Here is a 25,189-nt window from a genome sequence, read left to right as displayed (position 1 = left end):
GTCATCTTCTTTAGGAACAACTACTCTTCTTGGACACCCAACTCCCCTCCCCTCGGGGACCTCAGAGCCTTCCCAACTAGCTTCCTTAGCTCAATGAAATCCGCCCTCCTGTAGTCCAGGGCTGCTGCCTTGCTGCAGGTCTTTGCCACCTTGCACTGGATGGTGAATCCCAATAGGTGATGATCACTATCGCCCAGGTGGTCGAGCACCCGCAGTCCCCTCACCAGGTCATCACCCGTGGCCAGGACCAGGCATTTCCCCTGGTGGGACTGTGCACTTCCTGGGTTAGATGGAGGTCCTGTAACTCAACTAGGAACCTATGTGAATGATCAGAGCTGGCTGACTGCTCTTCCCAGCAAATGCCCGGATAGTTTAGGTCACCCATGATGACCACACCTTTTGACTTAACAGCCTCCGCGAGCTGACTTGAGAATTCCTGGTCCAGCTCTTCTCCCTGGTTGGGTGGTCTGTAGTAGACCCCCACCGTGAAGTCCTTTCCCCCCCGAGCCCCTTGTATTCTGACCCAGAGCACTTCAGTCTCAATACCTGATCCACGACAGATCACTTGGGAACTCCACTCAATAGCTCTTTCCAACTAAACATTAAACCACTGATGACTACTTGTCAAGCATGATGATCCCACCAAATTTATTATTATTATTTCATTCCGGGTTATTTTACTCTGTTAAGCAGTGAAATTAAATCAAACACAAATTACACTGTCATAACCATAAATATGTAAATACACTCTGATTAGGTTGTCTAGCTCAAAGGACTCAAGGGCTAGTTTAGAAACTAGCCTTTACTGTATGAACTCCCGTGGGTCTATTAGCTTTAAGGTAGTAGCTGACCAACATAAAATTCTTTCCCTGGTCCATCCACCCGAAGGAAACAGGGCTGGAATAGGTTAAAATGGAATGGGCAAGGAGATAAAGGCTTGGAGACATCTGCAGAATTACTATGTAATTTCAGATTTACCTGTTATAACTGTGAACAAGATCAAAGACCATCATGTTGGTCATGTTGACAAATTTGCACTGAACAGGCAAAAATTCTCCATCTGCTGAACACTGTGGTGGACTCCTGTCCCCAACTCCATGCAGAATACGGCGGTCTCGGATCTCACAGCTCCCTGGACCTGAAAGCAAACACTTCGGTATTGTTGTGTGTTCATCTTCTGACCAGCACCTAGAGACCAGCCCCACAGCTTGGGGCTGAAGTTTCCAGCACTCAACATTTCTCCTCTCAGGATTTCCATTCCCTTCATTCCGAACAGACCAAACCCACCCTTTGCTAAACTCCACTTACATTGGGTTGGCGTCCCTGTCTGCCTGGTGCCATAAATCTCCATCCCTTCTGAGTCCACACACCAGCATTGTCCCAGGCCCATGTCACACTGCACTGGAGCAAACTCCCCCGAATCCAAGCACTGTGGGATGTAGGAGATGGTGCTGCTGTTGATGTAGCGACTTACCAAGACCTGCTGCTTTTGCAGCTGACAAAAGGATAGACCTACAATACCAAAGAGGCATTGTTAAAAGAAGGTGCTTGTGAGGTCCATAATCGCTTGTTTTTTCAAGAAGGCAGTTGACTTGTATGAACTGCGCCAAACCAATGAACAGATTTGGTCAGTCAGCAGCTTTGCCAGGGATGGTGATGGGCTATTGAAAGGGAGCCTGGGATGAGTTTCATACTAAATTCCCTCTTTATCAGGGCCAGGAAGGGATATTCAAATCTGCTGATATTCCAAGGCAGATGCTCCCCCAGTGTTACCTAAAATCAGGCAAAACCCGCTGGTATCAGATGAATTTTATTCTGCATTTTCAAGGCCAGATCATCAGCTAATGTAAATTAGGATAGGCCTGTTGGAATCAATGAAGCCATGTGGATTTATACCCACTAATGATCTGGACCTCAAAACCCAGACTCAAGGGAGTGAGGCCAGGTTAACAACATTGAACCAAAAGGCAGTGAAAGCAAAGAGTGGCATTTTCCAAGGGGTATTTTGAGTCTAAAAAGGTGGAGAACCACTGGCACAGATGCTCTACAGACAGTGAATGTTTCTGGCTCCAAAGAGCTTACAAAATAATGGTACGATCTTACACCAAGCCACAAGTCAGCCCCTTGATTACATTGGTGTAACCGGCACAAATAGGGGCTGCTCACATAAGTAAAGTTTGTGTGTACAGGTTCTAAGTCACTTAATTCAGAAATATGGATAAGTCACAAGAAGCCTGCCTTTCCTTTCACTGATTTCAGTGGCAAAACTGCTTGATTTCATTGGTTGCCAAGCTGGGCTCTCAATGAGTTTTCTAACCCTAGCCACGGTACTCACAGGATATGGGAACTCCACTCTGTTTACTGCCTGGTACTTCAGCTCCCTTGTCATCTACACACCAGCAGGAAAGGTTGTTCTTACTGCATTGCACAGTCCTAAGGAAGCACACACACCACATGGTTTTTTATTAGCAACACAACTGTAAATCTGTATGAAAAATACATGTAAAAGGGAGGTTTCGCAGGGCAAAAACCTAATGCAAAGACTGCAGTAGCCTCAGAAAGAATAGTATTCTGAAAATGGTTTATAGTCTATTCAAATCCACCAGATGGGAGATCTTCTGAATTCTAAAAAAAGACCCTCAAGTTTGTATTGAGTTCAGTGCTGGCTGGATCAGTGCCTACTAAAGCAATCTCTTCTATAATCCACAATACGTTCACATTAGACATGAGCACGAGCTTAAAGCACAAGCCTGCACAGCCACAAGCTGTGGCAAGTCAAGATTCACTCTTTTAATAATGCATTCGGTTTTAACTGTAGGCTTTTCTAGAACGCCCCTTCTCACAGTAGAGTGTAAGCCTCCAGATACAGTAATGAACTTGTATCACAAACAAACAAAATATTTAACACTAGTGAAATCAGTATTACTCTGGTGGCAAAAAAAAGTGCAAATGGAAGATACAAACACCTCAAACCAGGGTAACTTTGCCCAATCCAGTGTAAAATTGCCCTTGAAAGAATCAGGTAATTTTACCAGTGTAAATTACACCGGTTTAGGTTTTGTCTGTTTGCATCCATCCTGGAGAGATGCTTGCTGAGGACAAACAGGATATTTGCCTGCTTTCTCCACCACATCTGGGTAAGAGTGTAGTAACAGCTCCCACATCTGAGTGAGAATATAGTAATCCTATGGAGCCCTTCCCCATTGTTTCAGGAACCCCTGGCCGCATAGTATGAATGAAATCTGGCACACTGTAGCCACAGAGCACTCCAAACAAGAAGGAATCAACTCATGTCACAGAGTCTGAGTCTGGAGCAGAGCTGGCTGGGTACCCCCTTCCCCACCTTGCCACACCATTAGGGCTAATTGTAATGCAGGACTGGGTCTCAGGATGGCTGAGGTATTACATTACCGGAACTGGCCATCTTCTGAGCACTGGGGAACATGATCTTCTCCTTCCAGAAAAGCCTTTTCCCTCTGAAGCTCACATGGACGTAGAGGCTGGGATTCAGCCTGGTACTCTGTGTGCAGCCAAGAGGAAAGGAGATTATTGCAGTTCCTCTGCTGGGCTGTGAACCTGCTCTCACCAAGCCAATGATCTACATGATGAAGCCTTTAGTACATAATTCTTCCCACTCATATAATCCTCTGCTATTTCGAGTCTAGTTTTACAATAGGACTTCACCTTCTTTGGTGGGATTGTCCCTGGTCTTGTAGACCCCAGTATAAGAAAAGTACATTATTCCAGATCCAAAGGAATTAAGAAAAAAAAAAAATCACCAAATAGCATGGTGCTCTCAATAAAATCATGAGAGGTGACAACTAGATAATCAGTCTTTAATATCCTGTGTTTGATTCATCACTTACCAGTTCACATCTAAACAGATCTTCCATTTTTGTAAAATTTAAACCTCTAAAGACCTCTAGCTCAATATTATATCCACCTCAGAGAAACAACGTCAAGGAACATTAATACTATTCCATAATATACATTTAAGTTCTTATTGAATCCAAGTCAATGGCTGGAAGTTGGAGTCCAACCAATGGACACTTATCTTGCTGGGATCCTTTGACCCTAGCTGACTTCCTGTCCCTGAGGCAGGGGGCTGGACTCGATGATCTTCTGAGGTCCCTTCTAGCCCTAATGTCTACGAAATCTATTAAATCAATCTGTATTAGAAATACTGCCCATTTTTTAAATGGCAGGAATGATTAACCATTGGAAAAAAATACCAAGAGAAGTGGTAGTTGTCCATCTTGAAGTCCCCAAAGGAACACTAGTCATCTTTCTGGAAGATACATGGTACTTTGGCTACATGCAAGTTTTGGGGCTCACAATAGGAAGAATTAGTTGCAATTATATGACCTTGTTATGCAGGAGTTCAGACTAGAAGATCTAATGGTTCTTAAAAGCTGTGAAAATAGCAGTCTCACTCTAATTTGAATCAGGTCTGATGCTATCATTTTTTCACTGTATATCCAAATTCTTTATTCAGTCACTTTGGTACCTAAGCATCTTCTATTACTTGGATGATGACTCCCTTCCTTTGATTGCCGAGTGGTTGAGCTTGTTATCCATATGACCCTGAGGCTGCATATTACAGAATCTCATGCATGAACATCAGTCGTGCCTAAAACATGCAATTTTAGTCGTATTCATTTGCTATTAGCTTGTCTCTCTCCAGGGCTGCTGTTCCTCCACGTTGTTCTGAATTGGTGTCTTCTGTACTTAATCAAATAAATCTGTCACTAGCTATAAATATGATCAGATCATCTTCTTTTTATTTGTAATTATTAAAAAGTATTGGTGTGCACCTGTAGGAAACTCTAGTTCAGTGGTCTCCAAGGTTTTTAAGTAGGAGATCACCTTTGGCATTTAAAAGCAACCCAAGATCTACCGTGCACCGCCACCCCCCCAGCAGGTAAGTCTGTGGGGAGGGAAGGGTGGGGGTGGAGATTGAGGCAGAGAAAAAAATATTTGGGTGTGCACCTCCCCAGCAGGTAAGTCCCACCCGCCCAGGGCCCCACTCAGCTTACCCCTGCTCCTACCTCTACAGCACTGTCCCTCACCATGAGGGGCCTCGATCTAGCCCCTGCCCCTTCCTTCCCCCATGGACTGACCTGCTGGGTTGGGGCACGCTCATGCATGCACGTGGGCACTCAGTCCCCAACCCCAGCCTTGGATCAACTCCAAGAGGCTCCAAGATCTACCAGTGGATTGAGATCCACTGGTTGGTGACCACTGCTTTAGTTGCTATTAACATAAAGTATCAAAGCTAAGAATCATTACAATCTGGCAGGAAATGCCATGGGCCACAGCATCAGCTGAAGTCAGCATATCTTTATAGAAATTTAACAGATGCTGGCATGGCCCAGCAGACAGGTCACTGAACTGGCTAGGACTCAGGAGATTGGGGTTCTGGTCCCTCCCATCACTGACCTGCACTGGGATTTTAAAAACAATCTCTTTAACCTCCTCCTTTACAATTCAATGCATCTCATTTACCCACTCCTTGGCATACCAATTGTTCTCTGCTATGGGTAGGTACAGCACAATGGAATTCACTCGGAGCCTTGAAATATTACTAGAATAAAAATAAATCATCCAAATCCAAACTCCAGGCTCACCTATACTCCTATTCTGCTGGCAAAACTTTGAGTGTGTCCACACCCCAAGCTGTTACTGATGGAGGAAGGCTTCTGACCCTGTCCAGCAGCCAGAAGGCAGCTCACGTGGCAAGTGTGGGGGTCCTTTCAGCAGGTACTTGGGTCTTGGTTCCAATCAGGAAGAGCACACACCAACTGCTAATGCTTCCTCAGCCTGATGGAGGGTATTTATACCCAAAAGCTTGCAAAGAATTTTTCCAACTATTTGAGTTGGTCTAATAAAAGATATCAGATTTACCCAAAGAACCTCGTCTGCCTGGGTCTTAGAAAGCACTTCGGGCTGTGGTAGAACAGCTACTGCAGCGCAGCCATAAGCAGCTGCCAACTGGACAGGGGCAACTGCCACCTGCTACCAGAACAAAGTAAGTACAGGACAGCCTCAGATGCTCCGTCTGGCAATGCAGCAACCACTAGACCAACTGAGACAGGAGCACCTTGCTATGGTATATAAGGACCAAGTCCTGTTTCATTGTGCAATTGCCAAAACAATGGGCACCTTATCTCCTTTGAGCCTCAAGGTAATGCCATAATGCACCTGCTAGGCAGTGAAGTATCAATGCAAAGGTCAGAGCAGTGTGGCGACAGGCTGATACAAATCAAAGGAAAGAATGGATAAACTTACCAAAAATATCAGCTGCTGCTATGCTGATTAAGCAGAGAAGGGGACTAAGAAGGACAGGGCCCATCTTGTGATGCAGGAGCTATAACCCCTGCCTTAGCTGAAGGGGTAAGACCCTGCACAGCTCTGGGCTAGTCTCCCCCAGCCTTTTATAGAGCCATTGTTTGGACATCTTCACTTATGAGCTGGTAGACTGCCCACTAAATTGGGTGGATGACGCATGCTCTGCTTCTAAGAAACCCATTTGCCTGGAACGGCCCTGGTGCATTTCGTCAGCAAGCTCCAAGTATTTCCCAGGAGGCAATAGGACATCCAGTCACCCGAAAGGAGAACAAACAGGTCAAGACTGCCAGCCTGCAAAAGAGGAGGCTGGAGGGCTCAATTAAACCAACACACAAATGGACTAAATCCAAAATGTCATTGCACAGAGCTTACCTGCTAAGTACTGTGAACACCCAAACCAATTTACGAACTCAATAGGGCTGAGTGAATGGAGGGTGCTACACTTTCAAGTCCTAAAAGGTATGTACCTTGAGGAGTGAACACGCCCATGTCATTTTCCTGAAGTGCTCACTTCTTGAGCTTTATTTAATCTAAAGCAAAATATACTCAAATACATATATAGGTATATCTACAGATATATCTAAATATAGATATATCCAAATACCTCTCTAACTATAGAAAGATACAGATATACTCAACACATAATCAGTGCTCCAAAGCAAAGAATAATGCTTTTTCTACCCTCTGAAAGTTATCTGACTCCCTCACATTTCTCTGTGCCCACACAAAACAGCTTCAGGGTCAGTTTAGAACTGCATCAGTCGTGGTGTTAAATGCATTTACTCAAGTAGAGCAGTCTGGAGGCAGAAACTAAACCTCCTCTCAGTCTGGCTTGTCCACCTATATTGCGAGCTCTTCTGCATAGGAACTGACTCCTATGTTGTGTCTATGCGGTGCCCGGCAAAACAAGACCCAGCAGGAAATTGTCTGAAGGACCTATGATACAAGTTAAATGAGAAACAAGATGCTGGAGTTCTCTTCTAATGTCTGCCTTCTATTTCCACCACTTTTGATATGACCTTGAGAAAGTCACGGCATTTCTGTGCACATCTAACAATCCTAACATTGTGTGGCACCTTGCAACACCCTTGAAAGGATCTCAATGCACCCTGGCTGAGAATCTCTGATCTAGAGACTATATAAAGTTGAGCAGTTGTTACTGGAGTGATAGGAAGAGGAACAAGCTAGGCACATTGATAAAATGATTTACTGAAGCCACAAAACCTTTGAGATAAATAAATCTCAGTTTCTGTGCAGCCTCAAGCCTTCACGTGTTGGCGCTGCACACACTTTGCTCACACTTTAACTTATACTTTATAGAAACACCTATTTGCAAAGTAGTGATGGGGTTTGCATGCAAAAATTCCTTCCCCCCGATGAAAAAATGCCTGAAGTGTCTGACTATACATAGGTGACTTCCACTCAAATGTTGCTCAGATTTGGGCCAGTATGTGTCAAACAAAATGGAAGTCTACAGGGTGAACCAGACAAAACTATCTGACTTTGTAACACCAAACATTGCCAAGCAATACCTACACAGTGGCCACTTTGTAAAAGGTGTTGCTGCTTTCTGAATTTGTTAGATCAAAGATATTTATCATGGAATGGAGAGCTTACATGTGTGCACAGGTGGTGGGGGACAGGATATTTTAATTAAAGCAGTGGTTTCTGGGCAGCCACTCTAATTAAAACACTGCAGTCATGTGCATTAAGCCCCCACAGATTTAAAAATGGCTGTGGTATGCTTAATTTAAAGCATTTCAACTTTAAACCTCATTGGACAAGGTTTAGACAAAGTGCCCCGTGGCCATTTTAAAACATGCAGGGGCTTAATGCAGGCAACACCAGCGATGCTGCAAGGGTCTAATTAGAACCCGGAGCAAACTCAATTAATCAAATCTGGTCCAATGTGTTCTAATTAGAATGCCAACAAGCACGTGTGCAAGTCTTACAGAAAGGGAAGCTGAACCCTGTTATCTTACATGCAATGTAGATACTTAGATTCTGGATGAGATAGTTGTCTATTTCTCTCAGAACTTTTTCCCCCCCTCACATTTTTTAATCGATGTTTTATTTTGAAAATGAATAACCCTAGCTAAATTGAAAAATCATGCAATTAGAAAAATGCAACAGCAATGAAATAAAACAGCCTCACTAGAAAGTACTAATGTGTGTCATTTCATTACTTAGACGTTACACCAGCAGTGGGCACAAGGCAGCCTGCCAGGCCATTCTATCCAGCTCGTGGGGCCCCTGAAAAATTTAGAAAATTAATATTTATCTGCCCCTGGCTGCCTGTCATGTGGCCCTTGATGGCTTGCCAAAACTCAGTAAGCGGCCCTCCGCCCGAAATAATTGCCCACCCCTGCATTACACCCTTTCCAGACTGCCTAGAAGTGAAGATGCAACGCTGAGAATTTGTTTGCTGTAATTTCGTGCTCATTCTAGTTTCCTGTTGGGTGCACGGAGGCTTCAGTGCTGTGGATACAGAACATCCATGTCAGTATTTAAGCCTACTACTTTGTAGAGCAATATGGAGAGTATTTTGGTCTGGTAGAATGGCTTTCATCTTGTGTATCCATTTGGAGACCTTGTACAGTTTTCCAGGTTTCAGCTGTAGGTATATTTTAGATATTGTTGAGGCTGATATAAAAACCTGTATTTTAATCCATGCCCACCACTGAACAGGCAAAGAAAAAAATAATCCACTGGATTGGGAGTGAGACTACAGCAACACGCTGATTAAGACAGTAAAAAAAAAAAAAAAAAATGCAATTCCGTACATGAAAAAAACCAAAACAGTGCAGCTACTTACACTGAGGTCTCAATTTGGCTGCAAATATATTTTACATCTGACAACTCTGACTGAAAGGAAGTATTAGAAAAAAGTTGAATAGGTTTTTTGCCAAGTGCTCTAACCTTGAGCAACAACTATAAGGCAGGGGTTGGAGCTTGTGACCACGTCCTTGATATGGGATGCCCTGCCCTGTCCTTCTTGCCTCCCCCCTTCCACCCCAAAGAGATCTCAAACTGCCTGACCTTATTCTTGCTGCAATATCTGGCTCCTCTACAGCTAAGGTAAGCATGAGCAGGGAGCACAGCAGAGAGGCCTACTGAAGAAGGTGCTATAAAGAGGAGAAATGGCTTGGTGCAGCTGCATGCCACCTAAAACCCCCGTACCAACCAGGTCGGCTCAGACTTTCTTGAGCCAGATCCAACCTCTTTGCAGGCCAGATCCGGGCTGGGAGCTGTAGGTTGCTGACCCCTGCTGCAAGTATTCAGGCAGTCTCTTTAGCCCATTGCATATCCCATTGATCCTTTCTTTTAGCAATGTTTTGGTAACTTGTTGCATTCATTCCTGAATACAGATGTCAGATTTCCCCTTGCCCACATCCCAATACCGCTTTTTTCCCCCCCTGGAGCAGAAGAAAAGTAAAGGCATAGCTTGCTCCCTGGTGTGTAGGACTTCTTAGCCAAGTTCACTGCTACTGGTTTGTATGAACAAGGTTTGAAGCATCTTAAACACTGAAATTCCAAGGTAGAAGAGCCACCATACACACTGCAGCCATGAGAAGCAGACAGAATATTGGCCAGAAGAGCTACAACTTCTCATTTCATACAGCTGCTATTAATGATGGGTTCAATTTAGGAATTCTACATTATTTGGGGACAACTGTCATTCAACAATCTCAAGAAGCCCTAGTTACATTTGTCACAAGTTTCAAAATGGAGAATCCCACCAGTATTAACATTTAATATAATGCTTATTACTTCTCTGAAGAAAAGGATGAATTTCAGTGCTATCTTCCTACTACTAGGAAATTTAGCAGTGACATAGTTAATATTCACTACTCAGTACCTAGCAAATGTCATTTGACCCTTCCTCTTCCTTTAACTACTTACTTAGTCATTTCTTCACCTGTTGCATATCATCTATATCTTAGCTGATCTGTTATGTGAAGCAGGGACTGTCTTTGTACCATGTCTATTACAATGGGACTGGATCTGGGTCTTTAGGTACCACTGCAATACAGATAATTAACAATAGCAAATGTCAGTTATTGTGTAGCAACACTAAAAGGATAACAAAAATCAGTTGAAGGAGATATGTCCAAACACAGCGAACATCATCTGTGCACAGCTTTTGAAAGACAAAACACCTCAACACATTGGACAGCACAATAAAACATGTACATTAAAAAAGTAATATCAATAATAGTTGAGCAGCAGAAAAATGTTCTAAGTACTATGCCTTAAAGTTGTATGCTATCCTAGACAGTCATCAAAAATCCTATACAAAAATCAGTCAACACACTATTTGTAATAAAACGATGGTTCTCAAAAAGCACCTTGTTGAAACTAATAGTTTATCAAAAGGAAGCCCAGGCATTTAACCAATCTCAATAGGCCTTTATTGTGAGTATATTAGAACATAACCAACATTATTGCTATTATAAAACAAAGTCATGAAAGAAAATACCTTTCTTCTCTCAGGGAAGATTTAACAATTCAGTGCTGACTCTCTCCAACCTTCTAATGACAATACACTGACACACACAGCTAGGTTGAATAACTGCATGGAAACAGTCACGAGCAGGTCCCAAAGCTGAATAGCCATTCAAAGGCAATTAAGCGATTGAACTGGATTTTAGTTTCTCAACAAACCCACAGAAAACCATGTTAGCTCATCTCCAGGTGACAGAGCCCCCAGTGCACGTGCAAACTGTCCAGATTAAATAGCATGTTTTGGAAGTTCATATTTTGTCTTTTACAAATTGTTTTGTTTCCTGGATGCGCACTTCAATTCTTTTCCAGTAGTTCTGAGTTGCCCAGGCTGGTACAGAATAGCTGCCCAATCAACACTGCTTTTTGTTCAAGTGTATTTTCACCATCGTCAAATGCTCCTCTCCTATTCTGCACATAACAAATATACACACAGTGTATAATACTTATTGCTAAAGATGGACCCCACACCCAGTGCTAAGGACATCACATAGCATGATAAAAAACAATATGAAATCATTGTAACAAAAAACATCCATGACCCAATACAAATGAAAAATATACATAATAAAGTATAGGGCTAGCAACAGTCGATCAGAAAATATGAAAGCCCTTTGTCTTTAATAAGCATTCTAAAATTCATGGACTGAAAGATTTCATGAGGAGTAAAAGGAGGGAAGAAATAGGTTCTACATTTGGAGAGCCACACTGCAAAGGCAAGTACTCTTACACATTGTGTGCAATGGTAGGATAAGTAAAGAATGAGAGTTTATTACCTGACACCCTTCAGCACATTTTCCATGATAAAAACCCCTGTTTTCAGTTGCTTACAACTTTGTGAAACAGTTCAGCTGCAATTTTCCAGGCCCAGGCTCTCTCATCACTTTTTCTAGGTATTCAAGTTTCAGTAGAAAGAGTTTAATTAGAATTTAACCCCCCATGAGGTTATAGGGAAAAAAAGCATATTGTTTTTTTTAGATGTTTTGAGGTTAGAGGCAGGCGGTAGGGAGAAGGAGGAGGATTCCCAAATCCTACTACTCTATGAAGTCTTTAGCACATACATAAGAAACCCACTTACAAAGTGTGTCTCATTCTCTGCATGACTAACCCAAAGAGGATAACAGCCAACTATTGCTACCAGTGACTCCACAGCTCAACTGGTAACTATCTATGCTGTGGATCTAAACGTTTCACTACATGGCTAATTAGTCATTAGCCATCACAATATGGCTCTGTTGGATGGAAAGCCTATTTTTTCAGCTGGCTTTAAGAAGTTACACAACATATCGCATTCCAGAAAAGCTGCAAAGTCAAACACTCAGGAGTTGGGAAGTGTCAAAATTAAATTAGTCTAAGAACGCTGAATTTGGCCTCTGTATACATATGCATAATGACAGCCGTTATTCCATCATCACATATTATTCTCCCCAGCACTCCTAAATGATGCTCTTGGAATCAGTGGTGTTCAAAACATGGTTATGATCTGTAAGATCCCTGCCTCATTTGTTGAGAAAGTTGGAAGCTACGTGGCAAATGAGGCAAGGGCTTCTGAGAAGAAAAAGGACAGTTTCAGGATTAAGACTGACGAATGTCTGCTGGAGAGCCAGAGTTCCTTACTCTACCACATGAATTCTTTCACAGAACCCAACATTTTCACAGGTAGCCAACTAAGCATGCGCTTCCTTCTCCAGGGACCCAACCGAAGTGCTGAGCAATTTGAACTGCAACTATGTTCAATGCATAGTACTAACATCAAAGTGTTATAAAAATGCTACATGACCTGAAAAAGTGCCAGCTCCCAAGCATCTCAAACACCGGGCATTTGAGTAACAGAGATTAAGGCCTAAAACACATTTGGACAAGGAGGATGAATGTAATTAATATCAATTAAACCACAACTGTGGTGAAAATTAAAGCCTGTAAACCATTCAGACCCTACAGCGACCTGTTAAAGTATTGCCAGTAATACTTTAGGGTTTGGACAGGGTTTGAACTCTGTGTACCAAATATGAGATGTTTTACTATACACTTAGTGTGGACACAAAAAAAATGTTGAGCAGTTAATCAGTGGGTTCTGTCCATCATATATGGTGAATGGGGTGTGGGGAAGACAGGGGAAGAGGGTACCCTACAAGGTAAAGGGTGTAATCATGTAAATGACAGACTACAACAAAAACGTACAAGCAGAAGGCAGAGGAAGCCAGCACCTTAAAGACTAACTTGTTCAGAAAGGCATACACTTTAATAGGCAACAGCCTACTTCATCAGTATGTTTCACAGCAACTGGCAAAGTAGGCTGTCACTTACGAAAGCTTAAGCCTTTCTGAACAAGTTAGTCTTTGAAGGGTACCACCTTGCCTTGCCTTCTGACTGACGTTAGATTAAACACAGCTAACTACCCCTCTCAAAAACATGTAGAAGGAGATTTAATTAAGATTGCATGAGCAACGTTAATAGTTCAATTTTTGTTGGACTTTGCAACCATAACAACATTTTAATGGTGATTTGTTGTATGTTTCTTTCTCTTCAGATCACATAAATCTTTCCAGTTAAAGTGTACCAGATTACCATCTCCTAAACTCATACAACTATCCCATTTTTAAGTGATAATATTCTTACAGCTCATTGTACTGAGAAGAGAACCTCCTTTCTCCTACCCGAAATCTCTCTGTCCAGCTCTTCCTTCATTATAGTTATTTTGCACGCATACACATGCCCACACACACAGACGCACGCACTCACACACACAGAGTAACATGGCTAGTGTGTACTGCATTCATGATGTAAATACTACCTACTTGGTTTCAAGTGGTGTATCTAGATTTACATTTCTTCTATACAGTACACACAGTACCACATTCAAGGATATGCATCAAAAGAATAATATACAAAAATGTCTGGCACACTGAAAAAGCAAGTAGATCACTTCCAAAAGCTATTCATTATAATCTTAAGCACTTATTTAAGCATCAAACTATATAAAAAACATTAACAGTTGCCATTAAAAGTCATCATGGTTCCTTTACATTATGGAGTTGACAGTCCTGGCTCCATAATTAAAGTTGAGTTGAGTTTTGCACTCACAAAGAGTAGTAATATTTCCAATACTATGATGTGGTAACCAGTGGTAAAAGAGACCTTTAAAATAGCAACTACTCTGTAACTGGGGTTGACGTGTTTACTTCAAACTTTAGATATTTAGAGTGATAACTTACTTCAGACATGACAGAATCTGGAGACCTCAATGTTGGTACTTTTCAATAATCACTCAGCCACGCTACTGTCTTACATTTTTATGATGAAAGTTCAATGTACCAGCTTCAAAATCTTTCCTACACAATCCATCTTTGGCACTTTTTTCACCTGTATGAATCCTCAAAAGGCATTCAAGAAATGGTATGGTTTTGAGGGTCTGTACATTATTTTAATCAGCTTCTTTTTCTTTTTTCACATTTGTATATAGGACAGGAAGAAAATTGGAAGATGTAGAATATGCAGAATAGTTTTAATAAACAGTTTTACATACAGTACCTTACATATAGAACAGTGTGTTTGCAAATTTAAATAATTTTTGAATGTACAGTGGCTTGTACTCTTATCAAAAAGGTAAATTCAAGTTTACTGTCTATCGGTTCTAAAATGCGTTTTATACAGATAAGTAGAACTGATAAACAGCTGAGGCATAAAATGTTCAAGTATCTTAATGTCATTAGTTAAATAGCCTCCTTTTAACAGTCGTATTTTACAAATTTCAAAACCTGTACATACATTATTTTCAATTTTAGAAACTGCTTGTTAAAAGGTAACATTTCATGTTAACCACCAGTCTTTAGTCTATTGTAATAAAACTAGACATGTGTAGATAAATAGGTATATAGTATGTACATAGGTATATGTGTGTATATGCACATATACATGCACATACATGTAAATGTAAGCACTGGGTGCAGCGGCAACTCATGAGAGCACAGGCACAGAGAAAGTCCTTGGCTCAAAATCCAGCAAGAGCTAACAGAGCATCTAGGTTGCCTTTGGTTTCATGATGCTTTTTTCATTTATAACTGAAGCTAAAAGTTTTATAAAAACATCTCAGATAAAGTCTCTTTGTGATATTTAGTGGTTTAGTTATTCAGAGCCACACACAGTTTTTGCTGCTCTTGTCATTATTCCTCATCCCAGCTGAGGTTGGTAAAATTTCAGAGGGCTAACACCAAACAGAGCTACCCAGGACACAAATTGTATTTTGAATCCTGAATACTGCCAGAAAACATAAAAAAATATAAGCTAGATACAATTTTGGATGGATTGCTGGCACCATATAGGACTTTCAAATAAAATAAAAGAAGAGAAAACCCCACAAAACAACCCTTCATGTATCTTCATTATATTCAAACTCTCATCTCAGTGGTTTTAATATTATTTGGCACATGTGACCACTATTTGCCACTTACATTTTAAAAGAAGCCTATGGGTGCTGTAATGAGGATTCCATTTAAAAATACTTACATAAGACCACCACCACAAATACTTTCTTTCCCAAAAGAAGCTAGTGTTTTCATTTTCCCGAACATTCATTAGACAAGGAAGTAAGCCTGGACTACAAAAAATAAGTTCTCTGACTATGACCTGATTTTGATAGATGGATCGATTATATAAGGGATACAAAATCTCCATGTTTGTATTTTGCTAGCAACGTAAGAGGAAATCATCAGAAATTTATATTTTTTCCACCCAACTTAGTTTTATGTGAGCTGACACTTGTGAATTTGGACCTTTCTGCTATACATTATAGCACTTTTCTTTGTAGAGATTTCTTGAACCTTCTCGTATAACCACAAAAATCTGTCATTAACCTGCCTAGTCTTTCAGAGCATGTAGGTCTATGCTTGATATACCGTAATTTGCTTGGACATAGAAAATTATCTTCACTATCAATATTCTTACTTTAGATTTCATCTCCCCTCTCTAGAGCTTTAGGTTAATAATATAAATCGGCACAGAAAAGGATAAATGTTCAGCTTTTTCCTGTCTTTCTGTCAGTCTGGTGGCTAATACACAAATTCATTGTAGAGAGCCTATTTTTATTCCTTTATTCTTCCTCTTGTCATACAGAGCAGAGTGTAGCTATCTCCTGTACTTTCCCCATGTCAGTTAAGAGCTGTTTGATACGTCGCTTGAGCTGAGGAAGTCTTGCAAGAGGATCTGGTGGTTCCAGTTCTCCAGTGAAGTCAAGCCAGCTTTCTAAAACTACCAGGAAGAGAAGAATGTAATTAGAAAGCAATCAGTAGGAAAAAAAATGAGTAACCCTCAACAGCTTGGATCTGTAGAAATGGAATAAGGCCCATACTGCAGTGCCACTTAAGTTAATGCCAAGACACTTGGTGAATTCAACATGTTTAGGATTTGGCCCCAAATTTCCAACCCAAATTTATATGGCTATTGTCTCTTAAGACACAATTAACTTTAAGTGGTTAAATCATCCCTTAAGTGGTCACCCAGCCACACAATCAATTAATGGCATGTTGAAAAGAGGATACAAAGTTACTCCACAAAATAGCTTTGTAGTTGCCTCCTATCACAGCATTAAATGAACATGTGGTCATGGGCCACTGTGGCTGGAAGCCCTGTCAACTGATTGGAGATCCCAACTGGGAGTATCCATGTGCACCCTGGAACCTGGGAGCTCCCAAGCTAACAGGGCTCCCAGCTGCAGAGGGGCCCCAAGTACCCAAGCCTGGGAGGCTGCAGCTGCTGCAAACTTTTTTCTTTTTTCTAGAAATACAGGCAATGCACATGCACTCAGACTTGCCGTGCTTCTGCTACCAGTGCTAATACTATCTTGTATTAGACAAGAAATAATTAAGTAGACTTAAAACTACCCTGTGTTTTAACTTCATCACTTGTAAAGCAAGTCTCTAGAAAAATATTCCTCTATTGTAATATTTAGTCCTACTGTATCACTTTAATGCTGCTTTCAAACCAATGGGCAGTAAATCAGATACACAGATAAGGTGGAAACATATCTTCTCTTTACTACTTTCAGATACCACTAAGCCAACATTACCAGCTTTACCTGATAAGATAAAGGGAACTGACTCTCAGGTACAGTAAAAAAGCTGAAGCCTGATATTTCGTGTGCTGTGTGATCTTGGGCAACTCAGATTGGCCCAAGTTTTCTAAATTCAGTTAACATTGTGCAGGGGTTGTGTGCACACTCAGTCTCACCAGGTGCTGCAGACATTCAGCCTTTTGAAAAAAATCAGGCCATCAGTGTCTAAAAACGGACACCCAAAACTACAGGTCCAAATCTGAAATTCTGGGCCTCAATTACTGTTTCAGTTACTTTCCTGACTTGGGGAAATAGAACAAGTGCTTGGAGTTTGTCTAAAGTTTTTAATATAAACTCAAGAAAGAAATCATTATGCAATATCTGGATTAATACAATTACCATCAACTTCTTTTTCAATCAGGTCCATTCTGCTGGTGACTTCATTCTGCACATTCTCTATGTGGGTAAGGAGATTTAGCTGCCATTGAAGATGCGCATCCACTTGTTCTTCTGATCCTTTTTTCTCATTGCAAGCAAATACTGTATTCCCTTCAGCCGAGGTCTTCTTCATAAATACAAGGAAATAAAGTTAACACCTAATAAAATGCTAACTTTCAAATTTACCATTTGAATCCTGTCTCTGATTTCAATACTTAGGGCAAATGCCTTGAACTATGTGATTTTAAATCAAACTACTGGCTACTTAATCAAAAAGCCCCATATAATCATAGTATTTAGCTTTTTAAGATAGACTGAAACAAACTGCTAAAAAATTAGGCCAATCTGGGTTTCAGTAAACCCACGAAAACAAAGTGTGTAAGAAAAATTTTTAAAAAAAAGAAGGGGGGAGGACAACATTGAACAATTCTTGCATTCTGTTTGATAGGATAGTAGTGGCCTATGTCTCATCACTCTGCTGTATAAACTTCTAGCTCTTTGTTCATCAAGTGCTGATTGTACCAGTGAACTGTTACCAACATAAGCAAACATTTAAGGGTGTTTTGCTCTTGTTGCAGCCAAAGAATGAAGTGAAAATACCGTCATGGAATAACAAAGCTGGAATAACATCTAAAATGTCAAAGTTTACTGGTCTACTTCAAATTTGAAATTTTAATGGTGGGCAGATTTAAAACTAAGATTGTATTTCTTCTTCCTACAGATGTAACTTGCTGCCACAAGGATATATCAGTTATATAACATAGCTAACACTTTAAAAAGGGCCAGATAATTAAGACTGGCTGCATAGATGCATTCAAATGATCTGGGAGAATTCTCCCAGGCTTGTTTTCATGGTAGAAAAACTTATTCAGAGATACTTGAACAGACATTTGAATGCTCGACCCTTGAAGAGCAGAGAGTTTGCAGTGCTGACCCTGTGCAGACAAGAGGCCCCTGTGCACACATCTTAGCGTGTTCTTAGGGCTCCTTCAGTCTGCCCAGAGACAGATGGCAGCATCACACAAGGTAGCCCTGACTGACCAACCCAAACTTCTCAGAATCAGCCTGCGTGTCCCTGTGGGATTGTGAAGGGGACATGTTCTGCTCGCTTTCTGGCTGCAGCAGCAAAGTCCAGTGAGCGACACACTGTCTCCTGGGGGGAAAGGAAGAGGCAGATGCAAAGCGCCCTGGGATGCTGGAGGATCATGCTGTGGGGCTTATTCTCAAAAGAGAATGAGTACAGTCATTTACTCTCCCAGGAGAAACTCTCCTGGAAATTATTTAACTTTGGTTGTTCCAGGATTATTTTTCTCCTACAACAGCCATTTTTGCTCTGAGAGAAAAATCCTGAACAACTGTGCACTTGCGGTTTCTCCTGGGATAGCAACAAATCTCCCAGGAGAAACTGAATTCTGAACATGGCCTGTGTGACCAGTGATATAAATAATCATGCACAAAATAAATTAAATGTTTCAGAAAAGATTTTTTTCCCTTAACATGCTTATTTTTCCCTTGCCTGTGACACTACAGAAAATAGCTATGACCAAAGACAGGATATTTAATTTGACAGCAAAATGGGACAACAGTCCCTTTGGTCTATGAGACAGGTAATTTTATTTTTATAACTCTATGTTCACACATCTACTGCAGCTCATTGAATATAAGCACACCTTATATTTCATAAACTAAACTCAAAGAAAGTACTATGTTGATTGTACTGTTGTTAGTCAGATGCCAGAGAAAGGAACAAACAGTACTGGAAATGTGTCATACCTGTTTGAAAAAGCTCTATCTTAAAGATAATACACAACTTTTATTAAAAAAAGGATTCTCTACTATTTTGCTTCTGAAAAAGGCACGTGTGGTTTTGGGGGTGTGGGGTTTCTGGCAAAGGCGGCATGAAATAACATTATTAGTTTTAATGAAGGATGAGTTCCTCTTCTCTGCTTGATTTTCGTAAGCCTTAGATAGAAAATAAAACGTCAAGTTTGGTTTTTCTCTCCTTCTGCTGGAGGATCTGTAGGTTATACCTTTTAAGATGCATGTTGCTAGCACACATACCTTAACTAAGAGAGTCAGAGGCATAGTGATTAATTGCTGAAGTTCAACAGATTTAAAAATAAACTAAAGCTTAACTTTAACTAAAAATTCTTCCCTCTATCAAACGACTTTCTTTTGTTTCTTCAACTCCTGGCATCATTTCTTTGGGTCTCTTGTTTTTCGTTTGTATAGGCCTTTATATATAAACCAAAAAAAGGTTTATATATAAAAGTATAAACCAAAAAGTATAAACCTCTACTTTCAAGACCCAATGGCACACTCCTGAAAACATCCGTTTCTAACTTTATAAATTACACACTGCCATAGGTAAATAACAAACTAAATGTCTGTCCATCTTGAGAGCCTTAAAAGCTATCAAGGCTACAGAGTGTAAAAGGGAATATAAAATAAAGTGAAAGTCTGTTTTTTTTTATAAGTATATGTCATATTAGACCCATTTTTGTATGTTTTTTTTATAATTTATCCTTTATTAATATGCCACAAGAACACAGGTCAGCCTTTGAAAGGTAGTTGCAAAATATGGACTTTGAGGAAAACCATGCCACAGGAGAAGGGAGGATATTCAAAGGACAAGACATCAAAAATTGCATTAATACTTGATAAAGAAAACTGCAAAAAAGTGGTATTAAAATGCAGAGGCTAAAGGTACAAGTTGAGAAGTTAAAATGAGACCAGATCCCAAAATATAGGAAGGGGCAAGCTTAGCTAAAGATCCAAAAAGCAAGAACGCCACGTTTAAGGAGATGCACAGGAACTCAACACTAAACAACAAGATCTGAGCATTGTTTGGAGAGGAATATCAACACGAATCTAAACAACCAGACAACAGGGGTTTGCAGCAGTCTAGAAGTAAGACTGCTAAGGCATAGACAAGGATTTCTCAAGCAGTGAAAAGGGACACCTTTAAAAAAGGCAGCTGATCTTGAGTTAGTTCAAACAGTTAAAAAACAGCATCTTAAAGCAACTACACAAAGCTGATCTGAAATGAAACTCAGGATAAATGGAGAGTGGCTCACATAGGAAACAAGGCACAGAGTACAATGAGGCTAGACAGAAAGCTGCAATACGAGTACAGAGGAAGGTCTAGGCTGACATTTGCCAATGAACTGTTTTATAGAGGGGTAAAGGAGTATAGCAAAAAGGAAGGATCTACTTGACTCAGCAGGTCCCTCCCTCCACATCTAATAAATAAATGTGACAAAGTCAGCAAAGTCAGTTGAATTTGCCCAAGATACCTTAATTCTGCCCCAAAGTCCAGATAGATTTTTTTTCATGATTCAGAAAGGCAATTTTTGCTACTTATACAGGTGCATGCACTTCATACTCCTGCACAAGACCTGCAGCAGTCATTCCATATTAATTTCATTATTTAAGAAGACAGTTACAGCATAATGCTGCCAGTCAATCACGTGCGTTTCTACAGTGCACGTTTCTCTCCTTCCCTTGAAGCTCTATAAAGAGTTTTTGTTCCTTTTTGATTAGGAAATCTCTAGCTATTTGAAAGAGCTTGAAAAAATACCATTCTAAATTCCCTTATGTGTTAACAAGCTACTTGAAAATATGTGGCTATGGACAACAAAGGTAACTTTTATAGTTAAACATTTATAAATATATTTATAGTTGTTTTAAATCTTTAAATTCACCATAGCTGGCATTACAACCTAAACCTCTGCCTACTTTGTCAAAGAAGTTTTTAATACATCCAACTTCATTTAAATGGGCGGTTCTGATTTCTTTTGGCTACTTATAGGATATACACAAGCAGAAAATTCAGAAATGGGCATTTCTTACAATTTTGAATTTTATTTGAGAGAGAGATTTGAGTTTTATTAAGAGATTATTTAAGAGTGCATAAGAGATGATGCACTAACTCTAAGAATCTTCAGAAATGAATAATGAGTTTTACCTGATCACTCATGCCATCTTCTTTAAAAGAATATTGTAAATAGGTTTTATTCTCTGAACGGAATTCCTGATCTTCCTCAAAACTACTCGTATCCTCATCATCTGAGCTCACAGGGTCAGTAACTGCTTTGCAGTCTTGACCAAAATTCTGTGGTTTTTGGTAACTGTGCTCACTTGTAATATATGTTTCTTCCATCTTCTGGGGTAAACTAGGGGGCTCTTTATGGTTTTGACTCTGACACGTCCTTTCAGGTGGATTAACAGTATCTGGCAAAGTCACTATTTTTTTCTCCACTCCGAGGGATATCTGCTCTTGCTCTTTTCTCATCCCTGAACAAGCCCAGAGATGAAGGTCAGGGTGATGTTTATTTCTGGAAAGAGGGGAAGAAAGAAGTTAGGATTCAACAATAGCTCATACCACTGAACTCCATTTAAATTCTCATTTCTGTTTCGTTACAATTAAAGAAACAATAGAAAAACATTTGGCATCAGTGTTCACTAAAAAACAAATGTTTCATGCAGCATTCTCACAGGCTTCTTATTTCATGGAAAATCCAGCACAACTCCATCATCTTTAATAAGACTTTTAAGATGCAACAAAAACACCAATGATCCCAAAAAAATCTGATCCTGTTGGTGCCAGGCCCACAGCTCTCACTGAAGTTGAGGATATGGCCTTATCTTGTAAACTGCACACTGAAAACATAATTAGGAAATGTGATCAAAAAGAAGGTTAGCCACTCAGGCCACTGAAAAGACTAAATTAATTTGTAATATAATACTCACACTAGATTATTGAGAGCCACGAAGACTACTGTTTAAAAGTACAGGATAGAAGAGTTAGAGTCTGCTCCATACTTACTACAGAGTATACAGCAAGTAACACCACTCTACAATGCGCTGTGGCAAGTATCATAACCAAACCATGACTTGGTGCTCCTTCTGTAAATTTGGAATAGTAATTTGCAGCCTCACAGGGCATTAAATTATAATGGTTTGTTAGTGCTTTGCAACCCCAGGTGGAAGAGACTGCAAAATGGCAAAATTTAAAACTACTGAAGCTTGCTTTTAAACTACATTTAGCAGATACAGACATGTAAGCTTCTCATCCAAAAAGTCTGTAATCTCTTCATAATATTTTTCCTTTGCATGAATACTGATCAACACCAATCAATAGCAGGAACACAAACACATTTTAGTGCTTAATGGAAGAAAGAGTTTATTTAATTCCTATTTACCAACAGTTTTTGTACAGCTTAGTCAAAAAAGACAAGCAATCAACTTTTCTGCATTGAGATGTTCAAGAGAAACCTGGCATCTGCCCTGTAAAGCTGTGCTACATCATTCTCAAGAGCACACTGGTTAAATATGTGTTGACTACCAGGTCTATAATATAACCTACATTTTAAATGTCTGGCAGAACTCATGTCCACCTCTCAAAGGGTACAAAGATGGGGAATACGAGACCACACTTACTTGAGTATCCCAATCTGCAGCTGCAAGCCATGTAATATTTCAGTTACTCCATACACATCAGCCAACAGGTGATGCGTTGACACAATCTTTTTGGCATTTAGGTGAGAGTAGTTTTCTTTCAAAAAAGATAATCCACACATATGCCCATTGTTTAACCAGTCCTTATCATAAAGATATTTGGCACTCCATCTCTGACCTATGAGGGAAGCAAGCAGAAGGCATTTTTTTTTAAAGTGACTGCAACTTTCAAAGGTGTTATGCTGAAAATGTTGTCACTCCCGAGTACTTTAAAATTCAGTTACAGTGAGGTCCAAACCAATTCATTTCATTCTGTAAGATGACTAAGATACTTTACTTTATTAAATAAAGACAAAGATCAACAAATACCAGTAGGAACACATTTTTCCCAGAACAATCACTCCCTCTTGGTCCTTACAATCCTCCTGCTCAAATGGTGCCTACAAAACACCTCTAGAAGACAGGCCTGGGAACAGTAATTAATAATTAATGGATAGTAAAAAATCTGGTCTTAATGTAATCCACTAGCTACATCAGGTGTCTGTACACAAATGCACAGAGCCTGAGAAACAAGCAGGAAGAATTGAAAGTCCTTGTGGTCACAGACCGATGATATAATTGAAATAACAGAGCCTTGGTGGGAGCTCGCATGACTACAGCACTATCATAGGTGGGTATAAGCTGTTCAGGAAGGACAGGCAGAGGAAAAGAAAAGGAGTGTGCTTTATATTAAAGACTTGTGTGATGGCTCAGAGCTCCAGTATGAAACTGGAGACAGGCCTGTTGAGTCTCTGGATTAGGGTCAGTGGGGAGAGCAACATGGGTGTTGTTCTGGTGGGTGTATGTTACAGACCACCAGACCAGGGCAACAAGGTGGATGAGGCTTTCAGCAAACAGCGAGCGAAAGTTTCCTGACCACAGGCCTTGATTTCCACGGGGGACTTCAATCATCCTGGCATCTGCTGCGGGGTCAATACAACAGTGCGCAGGCAATCCAAGAAGTTTTAGGAAAGTGTTGGGGACAGCTCCTGGTGCTGGTATGGAAAGACAAACTAGAGGCCATGCTCTTCTTGACCTCCTGCTCACAAATGGAAGAACTCGTGGGAAATGTAGTAGTAGATGGCAACCTGGGCAACAGTGACCATGAGATGATTGAGTTCAGGATCCTGAGGAAAGGTAGAAAAGAGAGGAGCAAAGTAAGGACCCTAGATTTCAGAAAAGCAGACTTTGACTCACTCAGGGAACTGATGGACAGGATCCCCTGGGAGGCCAGTCTGAGGATGATAGAAGTCCAGGAAAGCTAGTCGTATTTTACAGAAACCTTACTGAGGGCACAAAAATGAGCCATCTCTATGTGCAGGAAGACTAGCAAGTACAGCAGAAAACCAGATGGGTTTACCACGAAACTCTTCAGTGAACTACAACAGAAAAAAAGGAAGCTAACAAGAAGCGGAAACTTGGACAAACAACTAGGGAGGTGTACGAGTACTGCTCAGGCACGCAGAGAGGAAGTCAGGAAGGCCAAAGTGCAACTGGAACTGCAGCTAGCAAGGGACACGAAGGGTAATAACAAGGGTTTCTACAAGCCTGTCAGCAAAAAGACAAAGATTAAGGAAAGTGTGGGTCTCCTACTGAATGGGGGCAGCAATTTAGCGACAGATGATGCGGGAAAGACTCAAGCATTCAATGCCTTTTTCATGTCATTCTCCATGAACAAGGGCAGTTCTCATGCTACTGCACCTGGCAGCAGTTTGGGAAGAAGGTAAGCAGCCAACAGTGGTGAAAGAACAGGTTAGAGACTGTTTAGAAATGCTGGAGGTGTACAAGTTTATGAGGCCAGACACGATGCACCCAAGGGTGATGAGAAAGTTGGCCATTATGACTTTCGCTACGGGACAGGGAGGTCCGGGTGAGGGAGATCCCCTGCCCTCCATAAATGCTGACCTGGTGAAGGAACATCTTGAGAAGCTGGATACCTTCAAGTCAGCCGGCCCTGACAACCTACACCCCAGGGTACTCAAGGAGCTAGCCAGCACCATAGCGCAGCCCCTGGCACAGATCTTTGAAAACTCCTGGTGCTCTGGTGTAGTGCCCGAAGACTGGAAGAAGGCCAATGTGGGGCCTACCTTCAAGAAAGGGAGGAAAGTGGATCCGGCTAACTATAGGCCCATCAGCCTGACTTCTATCCCAGGGAAGGTCTTAGAAAAGTTTATTAAAGAGGCCATCCTTAATGGATTGGCTGACGCCAACATCCTAAGGGATAGCCAGCACGGGTTTGTTGCGGGTAGGTCTTGCTTGACCAATCTCATTTCCTTCTACGACCAGGTGACCTATCACCTGGACAAGAGAGAAGAGATTGATGTCATACATCTTGACTTCAAAAAAGCCTTC

General features: G+C 40.8%; 2 protein-coding genes across 10 annotated transcripts in view; both read right to left on the bottom strand.

The window, feature by feature from the left end:
* TG (thyroglobulin) overlaps positions 1 to 6,352 on the bottom strand; it is a 257,089-nt gene extending 250,737 nt beyond the window's left edge. Inside the window, exons 1-5 of the mRNA XM_019519642.1 lie at positions 6,289 to 6,352; positions 3,412 to 3,520; positions 2,336 to 2,433; positions 1,309 to 1,512; positions 979 to 1,138 (exon numbers count right to left, since the gene is read on the bottom strand). Coding sequence (XP_019375187.1) covers positions 979 to 1,138; positions 1,309 to 1,512; positions 2,336 to 2,433; positions 3,412 to 3,520; positions 6,289 to 6,352 — 635 coding nt within the window. The remainder of the gene's footprint in view (positions 1 to 978; positions 1,139 to 1,308; positions 1,513 to 2,335; positions 2,434 to 3,411; positions 3,521 to 6,288) is intronic.
* Positions 6,353 to 10,737: 4,385 nt separating this feature from the next.
* The window catches only part of PHF20L1 (PHD finger protein 20-like 1), an 89,564-nt gene continuing 75,112 nt past the window's right edge, over positions 10,738 to 25,189 (bottom strand). For 7 of the 9 annotated variants that reach the window (XM_019528178.1, XM_019528183.1, XM_019528179.1 and 4 more), the window contains 4 exons: positions 22,781 to 22,976; positions 21,306 to 21,675; positions 17,300 to 17,465; positions 10,738 to 16,098 (listed from right to left, as the gene is read on the bottom strand). In XM_019528178.1, the coding sequence (XP_019383723.1) occupies positions 15,956 to 16,098; positions 17,300 to 17,465; positions 21,306 to 21,675; positions 22,781 to 22,976 (875 nt within the window). In that variant the 3' untranslated portion in view covers positions 10,738 to 15,955. Of the gene's footprint in view, positions 16,099 to 17,299; positions 17,466 to 21,305; positions 21,676 to 22,780; positions 22,977 to 25,189 lie in introns of those variants that run through there. The other 2 variants (XR_002099591.1, XM_019528186.1) reach the window with 2 other exon arrangements.

Source organism: Gavialis gangeticus, unplaced genomic scaffold, assembly GCF_001723915.1.
Source record: "Gavialis gangeticus isolate Ggan-Ray unplaced genomic scaffold, GavGan_comp1, whole genome shotgun sequence".
Classification (NCBI taxonomy): domain Eukaryota; kingdom Metazoa; phylum Chordata; order Crocodylia; family Gavialidae; genus Gavialis; species Gavialis gangeticus.
This window is presented reverse-complemented; position numbering and strand designations above follow the sequence as displayed.